The sequence below is a fragment of the Canis lupus genome, chromosome X, assembly GCF_011100685.1.
Source record: "Canis lupus familiaris isolate Mischka breed German Shepherd chromosome X, alternate assembly UU_Cfam_GSD_1.0, whole genome shotgun sequence".
Lineage (NCBI taxonomy): Eukaryota > Metazoa > Chordata > Mammalia > Carnivora > Canidae > Canis > Canis lupus.
This window is the reverse complement of record NC_049260.1, coordinates 6,458,794-6,471,195: the sequence shown is the minus strand read 5'-3', so window position 1 is coordinate 6,471,195 and position 12,402 is coordinate 6,458,794. Positions and strand designations below refer to the sequence as shown.

Sequence of the window (12,402 nt, the reverse complement as noted above, 5' to 3'; positions counted from 1 at the left end):
ACCATTAACCTTAGTGATTATGAAAACTTGCACAGGAAAAATAATCATAGTTTTCTACTACCAGATTAGCACTGGCCATCAAAAAAATGCAAACATTGAATATTGCTAACTCAGTGCTTCTCTAAGAGGGTGACTTTGCACCCCCTCCAAGAGACATTTAACAATGTCTGGAGACATGTTTGGTTGTCACAACTGGGGTGAGGGGTGCTACTGCCATATAATGGGTACAGGCCAGGTATACTACTCGTCTTACAGTGCATAGGGCAGTCCCCCCACAACAAACAATTACACTCGACCCTTGAACAAGGGGGTTAGGGATACTGATGCCCCACACAGTGGGAAATAAGTACAGAACTTCTGACTTCCCCAAAAACATAACTACTAATAGCCGACCTACTATTGACTAGTAGCCTGGCCCATAACGTGATCTTTGTATGTTTCACGTATTCTCTACATTGTATGTATCATATATTGTATTCTTACAACGAATAAAGCTAGGAAAAAGAAAACGTGATTAAGAAAATCGTAAGCAGGGGCACCTGGCTGACTCAAGTCAGTAGAGCACATGACTCTTGATCTCGGGGTTGTAAGTTTGAGCCCTGTGCTGTGTTGAGATTATTTAAAAATAAAATCTTAGGGGCACCTGGGTTACTCAGTCAGTTAAGGATCTGCCTTCAGCTCAGGTCATGATCCCAGGGTTCTGAGATCAAGTCCTACATGGGGGGGGGCAAGGAGAGGGGGGTTGTCTGCTGCTCAGCAGGGAGCCTGCTTCTCCCTCTCCCGCTTTCTCTCTCAAATAAATAAGTAAAATCTTCAAACAAATAAAATGAAATATTAAAAAAAATTAAGGACAACACATTTACAGTACTGTATTTATTGGGAAAAAAAAAAAAAATACAGGGGCAGCCCGGGTAGCTCAGCGGTTTAGCACTGCCTTCAGCCCAGGGCCTGATCCTGGAGACCCGGGATCGAGTCCCGTGTCGGGCTCCCTGCATGGAGCCTGCTTCTCCCTCTGCCTGTGTCTGTCTGTCTCTCTCATGAATAAATAAATAAAATCTTTAAAAAAAAAATACATACATAAGTGGACCCACATTGTTCAAATCCATGTCATTCAAGGCTAAACTGTATTTGACACAAAATGTCAATAGTGTTTAACACTATTCAACCTTAGGTTGAAAAACTCTCTTAACCAAATGGTGATGTAATCAAACTAGGAGGGTGGGAAGAAATGTGCCAGGTATACAGTGGGAAGGAGGTGTGTGGAGAATTTTCTATATACTAGAAAGTCAACAGTTAGGAATAGAAGTAGCAGCAATAGAGAATGTAAGCAGATGCCAAAAGATAGCAGCTAGAAAGTTTCAATCGTTGTCTCTAGGGAAGGGGAAATGGCAGTGGGGAACTGTTGGTATGATAACAGTCCCCAAAAAACTATTTGATTATTTAAACTGTGCCAGAACCACTTTGATATAAATGAAAACAAAACTCAAAAAAGATACACTAACATTTTGTCCCCTTCCTTCCATTAAGAAGTAAAAATGTTGCCTTTAAAGCACACAGAATCTACCAGGCCTGGAATATTATTTACTTTTGATCTGAACATCTTAGTCACCTCTGGCCAAAAGAAAGATAATCCCAACCATGCCCAGCAGATAGAGAGCTCAGTTCTTCCTTCTCCCATCCCAACAGGGCTAACGGTCCCTAACAATACCCTGGCCATTTAACAAAACAGCCCCGGTTAAAAAATGTTACTTTTGCATTACATTTCAGAAAAATCCTGCCTTGTCAGAACCACCTATATGTTTGAACCTAAAACAAGGTTGGTGTGATTATTTTTTTGATGATAGCCTACTGTCCTCCTACTAAGATACATTCCCCAAAGACAAGCCTTAACATTCACACCAGCAAACGGAAAGGCTCCATCTACTAGAAGGCAATGCAAATATTTGATCCAACAAGGTGACAGAAAAACAATCTGTCCAGAATATCCCAGTGTTAGACACTGCCAATGTTTTAAAAAGACCAGAGGAAAAAATAATAATAAAAAAATAATAAAAAGACCAGAGAGAGTAACATGGAACCCTCAGCTGTTTAAAAATCCTTTATGTAAGTGAAAGTTTGTAGCTTAGAAGAGCCGTGGCTTGCAGAATTTCTCCTCTAAACATCGCCCAACTCCTGACCACGGTGTTTGAAAGTAAAAGTGAGACCTGAATAAAAAGTCTATTCAGCTTTTTAGTCCTTAAATTATCTTGTCGAATGTTTACAGTGTTCCAAGTGTACAAGAAAAGCTCCACAGAGGCCCTAAGAAATCCACAGATCCAGGTTTATTTGCATGCTGACACAAAACTACTTTGGCAAGAGGACAAAACCAAGCTGCTTTCCAAATAGAAAAACCAGCCCTTTCCAAGCACGGAGCCCAGTTTCTGTGGCCATGAAATAGAAAGGTAAGTTAAGAGTTCCCAGCTCACTGGGACAAGGTGCAAATGACCATTTTTAAGAGCGTTTCAGTATCATGTTATTTTATATTTAGCTCTCTGGGCAAACTAGCTTTCTTTTTTCAAAACACAAACATCAGAACATGTTAAAGAAATACTTAAAACTGCATCAGGAAGTCCAAATGCAACACGGTGCAGAAGTGTGATGCACAGCTTAAATTTACAGCTTTTTATACCACAGAAGCCTCTGGATTCATACATGTGAGTCAAACTCAATTAATGTCAAAGGAAGAATCCTCCACCCCTGAACCTCGCAGCCACCAGACCCTGGGATATGATGTTACACTACCTGACTTCCCACTCTGCACCCAACCCACCTCTGGAGGCCTAAGGACAAGATGAAAAGCGGGTCAAATGCGTGAGGCAGAGACTGGGACAGGGTAACACAGACACGTGCGAGTGCCAGCAGCCAAGCAGGTCTACCTGCACACCGAAGAAAACCCACTTTTTTTTTTTAAAACCATATCTACTAATGATTCTTAAAATACAAATAAACCTTTAGAATTACACTCATGCTAACAACTCAGAAGTGGGCGACTGGCCTCAGAAAGTGTCTGGGATCTCCCAACAGAGGAGCTGCTGCAGCCAGCACAGCACCCAGGGCCCAGGGAGCCCAGCCTTCGGCCACCAACCACCCTCAGATGTTCAGGGTCTTGTCAACGCACGTACGGACCTGGGTGTGCTTTCACACAGAGATCGAGCAAGATGCACAAAAAAGTCTACATTTGACAGTTCCTAATCCCCTGCTGAATTCATCAGATTCTTCATTTTCAAGACTTTTACTGATGTCTGACAAAGGACTTGGCTCTTGGGGGCAAATATAAAGACAGGTGGACAGCAATGTGTCCCGGCCAAGGCTGCCACTAGCTCCAACCTCTCTGGTCACCAATGACAGTGACTCAGCCAGGTCCAAGAAAATAGAGCCCTTTTTCTTCTTCTTTAAAAAAGAAGCTGTTTGAGGGAGAGATATTTCTCTCATTTATTTGAGAGAGAGAGAGAAAGGGAGCACATGCATGCGCTTGTGCACAGGAGAGAGCAGAGAGCAGAAGGGGGGAGGGCAGAGGAAGAGGGAGAAGCTGACTGCTGATGAGCAGGGAGTTGACATGAGGCTCTATCCCAGAACCTTGGGATCATGACTAGAGTCAAAGGCAGATGCTTAACCTACTGAGCCACCCAGGTGCCTCAAAATGGAGTCCCTTTCAAACCACTAAAGAACATACCTCAGGTGCTCAGTGTCCCCCACCCCCACCCACCACCCACGGTCTGTTTTTGCCCTGAGTCTTCTGCTACGGGGAGCTCTGGCTAATGGTTTACATAGGACATTTGCCACCTGGCTGTGTGACCTCCATCCAAAATATGTGCCCTGATTCCCTTCCATCCCACCCTCAGTATTCAAACTAGAAAGGACATTGAAGGACTTTGTCTTATATCCAGAGAAACGTTTTAACGGTATGAGGTATGAAGCCCCAGAGAGATGAGTCAGGCTGGGGGCATCCCAAGCCACAGCTCTCCCGCCCTGCTCCACCGTGGCAGTGTTCCCCAGAGGCAACCCAAAAAGTCAGCGGCTTCCCAAAGGAGCCACCCTTGGGACCACACCAGGACCAAAGTACTGTCTTCTTTGGTGCTCCTTGGCTAGGGCTCTGGGATTCTTCAGGGAGGGACTCAAACAAATGGCGAAAAGGAGGGGCTAGAGCTTCATTCCTTCCCCCTTTAAGAAACATTCCTGAGACTGCAGGGGGCCTCCTGACACCCAGCTGGTGCACAGAATGCTCCCTACAGAATCCTCAACCACCCATTTGAAATTCTAGGCCCTCCAGGGACATTTCAGAAGTCAGCCCCCCCCACCCCACCCAGCCCCACTGATATTTTACATTTGCTGAATCAATGGAGAAAGGAACACACAAAAACAGGGGACCACCTACATCCATCATATCTGTTTGAACAAGTCCCCAGATAACCCACATCAGGACGTGGCCTTGGAAATACTAACAAATCAAAATCTTTGTGGTTTTTTAGGACACAGACATCACTTCTGATCCCTCTCAGACAGGAGCATGGAAAAACAGCAGGATTGTGTATTTTGTAGCCCTAGTAAAATGTCAAGCTATAAGCCAGCGTAAATGGCCTGAGTGGATACAAATCTGGTGGTCACCTTTCAGCAGAGGTCTGGTGGGACTTTACACATGCACTTCAAATTCCAAGAATGCCACTCCTGGGAAGTTAACTATCCCTCTGACTTCTAACTAGACCCAAAGAAAAGACTGTCCTAACCCAGTAGCCCCACTGAAGGCTCATAAAACACAGCACTCAGGAGTTCCAGCTTCACTTCCTTTCTCCAGCTACAAAAATGCAGATGAAGCAAGTATTTGTTTGAGTTTTACTATGTAAATAAAGCCTATTATCAGGGCCAGCACTTGGGAAGAAAACAGCCCCTCAAGTAAACCTTTCAAAAGGCCAATGTCTTCACAAAGAAGTTAACTTAAGCTTTAAAAGCTGAAATCCTTTTAAAAACAAAAGTAGTGATGCTGTTAATCTAAACAGGGCAATTCTGCCTCCAGGTAACATTTGACAGTGTCTGCAGACTTTTGTTGGCTATCACACCTGGAGTGGGGGTACCAGTGGCATAGAGTGAGTGGGGACCGGGAACGCTTCTGAACATCCTATAGAACAGTCCCCACAACAGAAAATGATGTAGACCAAAATACCAGTAGTGGCAGGGTTGAGAAATCCTCATCTGATGTGACAAAGTTATTTAATATGGCATTGCAAGTGTTTCCAGGCAAGAGCAGATGGAACTGACTAGAGAGGAAGTGGGGACATGTAGGATCAAGAGTTGGTCCTTGGGGGCCTTCTCATGACTTAACAGGTTTGGGACCTCAGGGCACACCATTTAACTTCCCCTTGCCTTAGCTGGGGCATCTATAAAATGGGCTGATAAAATTTCTCGATCTGAAGATCACGGATTGAACTAGCCTTGTTCTGGGCACTCCTTCCAGTTCTAAGATGTGCACTCCTATGAGGCTTTCAAATCAGACTTCTATTATTATTAAAAGAGTGTGTCATCTCATACTTGCTCAAGCTTCCCCTACATTATATTCTGTTATACAGAAAATGAGTTATATAGGGGCACCTGGGTGGCTCAGCCAGTGAAGCGTCTACCTTTGGCTCAGGTCATGATACCAGGGTCTTGGGATCGAGGCCCCCTGTCTGGCTCCCTGCTTGGTGGGGAGTCTGCTTCTGTTTCTGCTTCTCCTTCTGTATCTCTCTGTCTCAAATGAATAAATGAAATCTTTTAAAAAAGATGAATTGTATAATATCCTAGGGATCTTACATGTAAAATATTTAACTATGAGATTTTTTAAAAGCCAAAAAAAGGGGGGGGGGAATGCCTGGGTGGCTCAGTGGTTGTGCGCCTGCCTTCAGCTCAGGGCATGATCCTGGAGTCCCTACATTGGGCTCCCTGCATGGACCCTGCTTCTCCCTCTGCCTATGTCTCTGCCTCTCCCTCTCTGTGTCTCTCATGAATAAATAAATAAAATCTAAAAAAAAATAAAGCAAAAATCCTATTAGAACATTATAATTTGGGCCCCAAATAACAATTGTTATAATGAGCCCCACAGATTTTTCAGTAGCTACTGAGAGAAAGAGTCAAAACTTGGATTAATCCAAATTCTGCAGGTGGAACCATTTTCCCAAGTCTCTATCACAATAGCTTCCTTTTGCTCTTTTTTTTTTTTTTTAATTTTTATTTATTTATGATAGTCACATACACAGAGAGAGAGAGAGAGGCAGAGACACAGGCAGAGGGAGAAGCAGGCTCCATGCACCGGGAGCCCGACGTGGGATTCGATCCTGGGTCTCCAGGATTGCGCCCTGGGCCAAAGGCAGGCGCCAAACCGCTGCGCCACCCAGGGATCCCTTCCTTTTGCTCTTTAAGTGATTCTTCTAAATGGACACACTTTCCTTCATCCTTTTCTAATAAAGTGACAGTTAATTACCAGCTGTTGGAGTGTAAGCAAGCATAATTGATGACTTAATCCAAGAGAAAAGACAAGCATGTGAAATAGCGCCAATACCATGCAACATGTAATTGAAAATATATAATACACGCGTGTGTGACCATGCACCTCTCCATGTACATACAAGTGTACAGGGAAACTCAGTACAGAAGTCCCAAACTCTCCTGAATCCATTCTATCCTAAGCAAAGGAACCACCAATTTTCAGTCACATTGGAGCATCTATAAGAACTAAGTAGCAATTTAAGGGAGGGATGGATGAGCCTCTCAGAGAAGAACCACAAACATTTTTATTCCTGCAAAATTCTGAAACACCACCAGGAAAAGCCCAGCAAGTACACGGTACTAGCCTACCCACAAAAACTTCCAAAAGAAAACAAAAACACCTTAGCAAGTACTGTGAAAGCTAACCAGCAGGCCAAATCGGGAGCAAAGGGCCCCACGTGCCCCCAAAGGTCTTGGTGTGTGTTTATTGGTTTTACTGCCCACCTCCTACAGTCTAGAATGGGGCCTCTTGGAGAGAGAACAAGAGGCCACTGAGAATACACCAGGGTTTTTATTTTTCGTACCTGGAGGAGCGTAGAAAGGAAGAGGTGCTCTGGGGATCCCCTTCTCCAGCTGCTGGTTAAACAATTGAATTTCAGAGTTTAAAGTGCCTTCCAACTCCCTTAGACTACTAAGGCCAAAAGGCAAGATTTCACCTTCACTAATGTGTTACAGCTTATTCCCCCAATTATAATGGTAAGTCTGAAAAAGATACATTGAATTGCCTGTGTACCTCTTTTTTAAAAGAAATACATGAAACGCTAAGGGTGTCAGTAGTTAACCTGATCTTTTTAACTTTTACCATCAGAAATGGCCTGTAAAATCTTTATTAAAAAGGCACAGGGGGGATGGGTGCCTGGGTGGCTCAGCGGTTGAGGGCGTGGTCCGGGGATCCGGGATCGAGTCCCATGCCGGCTACCTGCGGGGAGCCTACTTCACCCTCTGCCTGTGTCTCTGCCTCTCTGTGTGTCTCTCATGAATAAATAAAATCTTTAAAGAAAAAAAAAATGGCACAGGGGAATATGCTTTAACATGCATATATGCAGGAAAGTGCCCTCGCAGGGCAAGCTGTACACACTTTGCTCACCATCTTTTCAAAGAACCCAATTCGTTAATGGGTTACACATTAAATTTATAACAACGGCAGCCTCTTTCCCCAGCTGAACATAAATTCAGTGCACATCAAACAAGCTTCCCCTCAGAGTCTCTGGTTTTGTAAATACAAAAATGAGAGAAAATACAGAACAGAGAAGTTTGGTGTCTCATTTGCTACCTGAACAATAAAGCTACACCACTTCTGAAAATTCAGCACGGGTGGGGTGGGGTGGGGTGGGGTGGGGGTGACGATACCTTCCTGCTGTGGTGAAGCAGGGAAGCAGGGAAAAAACCCAGCAAGTCACCTTCAAACCCGCGTAGCCAAGAATTTTTTGCATTTTAAAGGGAACTTTGTCCCCAGGAAAGGCCGGACCCAACCCTCCCCAGGGAAACTGACACTTTTAATCAGAGGAAAACAGGATGATAGGTGGTTGTTTGCGTTTTCACAGGTCTATACAAGTTCAGCCGGTAAATTTCAAGATCGATTTCTGTTTTGAGACAAGAGAATTCAAAGTGCTAGAGCAGCCTCCTCGCCCCACCACACACACACACACACACACACACACACACACACACACACACAGAAAACGGGAAACACATTCCTGATGAGGCACATTAGAAACACTGGAGCTCAAATCCCACTTTTAAAAAGGATCCTCAAAGTTTCGGTACGTTTCTGCAGCTCCCAGGGCGCCGTGGGGCTAGGGCTGGAAGCTGAAAGTCAGTAAATATTGATGGGCTGATGGGAATCGAGCTGGGCTGGCGACAGCTGCTAGTCTGGGTTTCCTAGTGATAAGGGGTACAGGTTCACGGGGTGCAGAACCAGAGGCCCTTCGGTGACAAACACAGGTGGGGGCGATTCTGTCCACCCCCGCCCCCGGCACGTGGGACAGTTCACCCCAACCCCTGGGCGGCCCCACGGCTGCAGGCCGCCGCTGGCGACGCCGGGAGTGACAGGGGACCCAGCCGGGCCCCTTCTCGAAGGGGGAGGGGAGGGGAGGGCACCCGGAACAGGAGCCATTTAAACCCTGAGCGGCGCTGGGAGTCAGCGGGGCAGGGCGCCGCCGCCAAGCGGCCGGGACCGCGCACCTTCGCGCGTCCCGGGGCCCCGGTCCCCGCAGGTGACCCAGCGGACGAGCGCCCCCGGCTGGAGGGCACGGTTGGCCCGCCCCTGCGGCGCCCCCACCCCCGATCACTTCCCCCGCCCCGCGGCCACCCCTGGGCTGTCACCGTGAGGGTCCCGCGGCCGCCTCACCTTGGTGATGACCAGCGGCTCGCCGTGCTCCCGGCCGCCCTTCAGGGTGAAGCCCCACGGGGCGCCGCCGCTCAGCTGCACCTCCACCAAGCGCCCGCCGTCGGGCGCCCGCGCCTCGGCCTCGGCCAGGCGCTCGGGCCGCGCGCGGGGCTCAGCGCCCTCCATGGCGCGGGGCTCGGGGCGCGGAGGCGGCGCGGCCGCTCAGCCCCCGGGGCCCGCCCGGCCCGCGCCCATGCACTCGGGGGAGCCCCGGCCGGCCGAGGGCGAGGGGGGGTCGGGCGCTCCTGCCGCCGCCGCCGCCGCCGCCGCCGCCGCCGGCCACTGGCGAACTTGCGCGGCAACTTGGGAGGAAAGTGCCGGCGGCCGCCGGGGAGGGAGCCGGGCGCGGGCGGCGCGGCGCGCGGGGGAGGGCGGGCCGCGCGGGGGGCGGGGCCGGCGCGCTCCGGGGCCCGGGCCGCTCGGCGGGCAGGGGGCGGGGCGCGCGCTGGGCTGCGGGGGCTGCCCGCGGGCGGGAGGGGCGGGCGGAGGCGCGCGCTCCGGGACCCGCGCCGCCGCGGGGGAGACGGGGGCCCGGCCGGCGCTCGGGGCCGGGGCGCGCGCGCGCGGAGCGTGGGAGGGGCCGAGGGCCGGCACGCACCCGGCCGGGGTGCGAGGCGTGCGCGCCCGGGGCTCCCCGGCTAGTGAGCCTGGAGGGTGGGAGGGGGCGCGGGCCGGCGCGCGCGGAACCTGTGCCGCGGGCCGGTGCAGGAGCGCGCCCCGCTCCGCGCTGTTGCCCGGAGGGTGGGAGGGGGCGGAGCGCGCGCCCGGGACCTCGCGCTGCACCGCGGGGCCGGGGGGCCGCGGGGGGCCCCGACGCGAAGTCGGGCCCTTGCTCGGGAGCGAGCGCCGGGCGGCCCTCGGAGGCTCGGGGCGCGCCAGCCGTCTGCCCCGGAGGCCGAGCGGCGGCAGGTGAGGCGGCGGAAGCGCCCGCGCGGGGCGGGCCGGGGCGGGGCGGGCGGGCGGCGGTCCGAGTCCCCGGCGCCCTCCATCTTGGAGCGCGCGGCCGGCCCGGCGCCCCCGCCTTTGTTCGCGCGGACGGCGGGCTGGCGGCGGCCGCCCAGGTGAGACGCGGAGACGGGGAGCGCGGCGGGCGGCCAGCCGGTCCCCGCACGGACGCGCTTTGCCCGCAGGCCCGGGCATGGAGCCGGGGCCGTCCACGCACCCTCACTGCCCCGGCCCTCCTGGGGAGCCCCCGCCGCCCCGCCGCCCGGAGCGCGCCCTTGAAGTCGGGGCGGAGGAGAGGGCGCCGGACCTGCTCCCGCCGAGGACTCCCCGTCCTCCCGCGCGTCCCCGCCGCAGCGCCCAGCCCGCGCAGGCAGTGGCCTGTTCTTGTCTCGTCCTAGCCCTTTCTAGCTCTTCCTAGGGTTGCAGTCCAGGAAGTCTTTGCCTTCAGATCCTGTTCTCCCTCGGGTAGAGCAGTGCCACGAGGTCTTGATGTCCCACGTCGGGGTTGCCAACAAAGGAGACGTGGTGGTCTGAAATTACTGAAAGGGTGTGCCACCTATTTCTGCTCCCTTTGTAATTTACATAAAAGCTCGGTGTAAATATATATCTGCACTAGATATTTGCATGCTTTGCCAAAAAAAGAATCTTTTCATTTCGTTTGTAGTTACGTAGCTGATCGCTGGTGGTTCCCTGTTTCTTCAAAGCAGCTCCGTGCAGATTCTTTGAACAGGTGAGGATGGGATAGGTAGCAAGAACTGGCGTGGAGACCACTGGATGGAAAGAGTGAGGGGTTCCAGCAGGGACAAGGAATCTCAGCTCTTGTCTCTGCTTTTCCAGTGGTCACGTGAGGGATTGCCATTCTATGGTCTGCATTGTTTGGCTGTTCGCTTTGTGTCTCATCCAGCCAATTGAAGTAAGAGTGCAAACTTCACTGGGCACTTGGCATGGCTCTGGGGGTGAAACTGCCCCCATAAGTAGCTTCCAAGCTCCAGTGTCCAGAATCTCTCCAGTTGGAGGAATGATTTTTTACTAAGTGGAGGCTTAAGGAGTGTGCCTGTTAGAATCTACCTTGACCATAGTGGTCACACAGATCTGATTAAATTGCACAAATTGATTAAATTGCACAGAACTAAATACAGGAGTGGGTGTAAGATGAAATCAGTAAGCTTGGTAGATTGTGTCACTATTAACGTTTCTGATTGTGGGATGCAGGGTGCAGAGGATGTCCCTAGACTGTTTTTTTACAACCACATGTGAATCTATAATTACCTTTGGTTAAAAAGTTTAATTTAGAAACTGGTGGGATATGAGAAATGAAAAGATAAAGGACCACATAAGTGCCCCAAGTATTTTTGAGAGTTTCTTGGTCTCCAAACAGCCCACTTATCCCATAGTATTAACTGAAATCTCAGCTATTAACTAGGGCTGAAATTCAGACCTCACTAAAGCAGAAAGATTTCATGGTCTCCATAAATGACAGCCAAAGTCATCTTTAACATTTTATGTTGATCGTATAATGAGGTTACCTATCTGCCACTTTTTTTTTTTTAACATCTTATTTATTCATGAGAGACTCCAAGAAGAGAGGCAGAGACACAGGCAGAAGGAGAAGCAGGCTCCATGCAGGGAGCCCGACGTGGGACTCGATCCCAGGACTCCAGGATCACGCCCTGGGCGGAAGGCAGGCACTAAACCGCTGAGCCACCCAGGGATTCCCCCTGTCTGCCACTTGACAGGGTTATACTGTCATTCCTTCAACATAGGTGCAGGTTTACAATTATCCTGACTAGGGATCCCTGGGTGGCGCAGCGGTTTAGCGCCTGCCTTTGGCCCGGGGCGCGATCCTAGAGACCCGGGATCGAATCCCACGTCGGGCTTCCAGTGCATGGAGCCTGCTTCTCCCTCTGCCTGTGTCTCTGCCCCTCTCTCTCTCTCTCTGTGTGACTATCATAAATAAATAAAAATTTAAAAAAAAAAAACAATTATCCTGACTAAATTACCATTTTGTGGAGTTTTTTCTTAATCTTCATGTTAGGCGTCTCTCCCAGCTTAGCATTGTTTGAATATTTATAAGGCAACTGTCTATATAGACATTAATAAATACATGAAAAGGGACTGGACCCAGTCTGTGTGGCCTGCTTTGAGAAAGATACGCTCTTCTCAGACCCTCATAAATCTTTTTATTAACACTCTTGGGATTCTATAGGTGAGCATATCTATCATCACATCTATATTTCTGTTTTATGTCCATTATATCCTTACTAGGCACTATCACATATCTTGGAAAATATCTTGTGACTGAGAGTGATTGCCCCAATTTTTTTTACCTCTGCACCCCTTTTGGAAGAGTTTAGTAAGACATTGAACCAGTATAATAATGGCTTTCTTTTCTAAGAGCTCGACTCAGCCAGATTTTCCAAGGACAGTGTATATTTGTCAACATTTAGCTTTATCTTTTGGAAAGCTGGGGAAAAATATCTTCTGTGTAGCTTCTCACTTCTTGGACATAGCTT

At 49.8% G+C, this 12,402-nt stretch overlaps 1 protein-coding gene and 1 long non-coding RNA gene across 4 annotated transcripts in view; one reads left to right on the top strand and one right to left on the bottom strand.

Moving 5' to 3' along the window:
• SHROOM2 (shroom family member 2) overlaps positions 1 to 9,070 on the bottom strand; it is a 143,501-nt gene extending 134,431 nt beyond the window's left edge. For both annotated transcript variants that reach the window (XM_038586792.1, XM_038586793.1), the window contains exon 1: positions 8,906 to 9,070. In XM_038586792.1, coding sequence (XP_038442720.1) covers positions 8,906 to 9,070 — 165 coding nt within the window. The remainder of the gene's footprint in view (positions 1 to 8,905) is intronic.
• Positions 9,071 to 9,745: 675 nt separating this feature from the next.
• On the top strand, positions 9,746 to 11,657 carry LOC119868357. 2 transcript variants are annotated; one of them, XR_005386107.1, is made up of 4 exons: positions 9,746 to 9,853; positions 10,298 to 10,436; positions 10,554 to 10,619; positions 11,462 to 11,657. It is a non-coding gene; the product is annotated as an uncharacterized LOC119868357 (long non-coding RNA). The 2 variants fall into 2 exon arrangements; XR_005386106.1 differs by lacking the exon at positions 11,462 to 11,657 and having other exon boundaries at positions 10,554 to 11,455.
• The last annotated feature ends 745 nt before the right edge of the window (positions 11,658 to 12,402 follow it).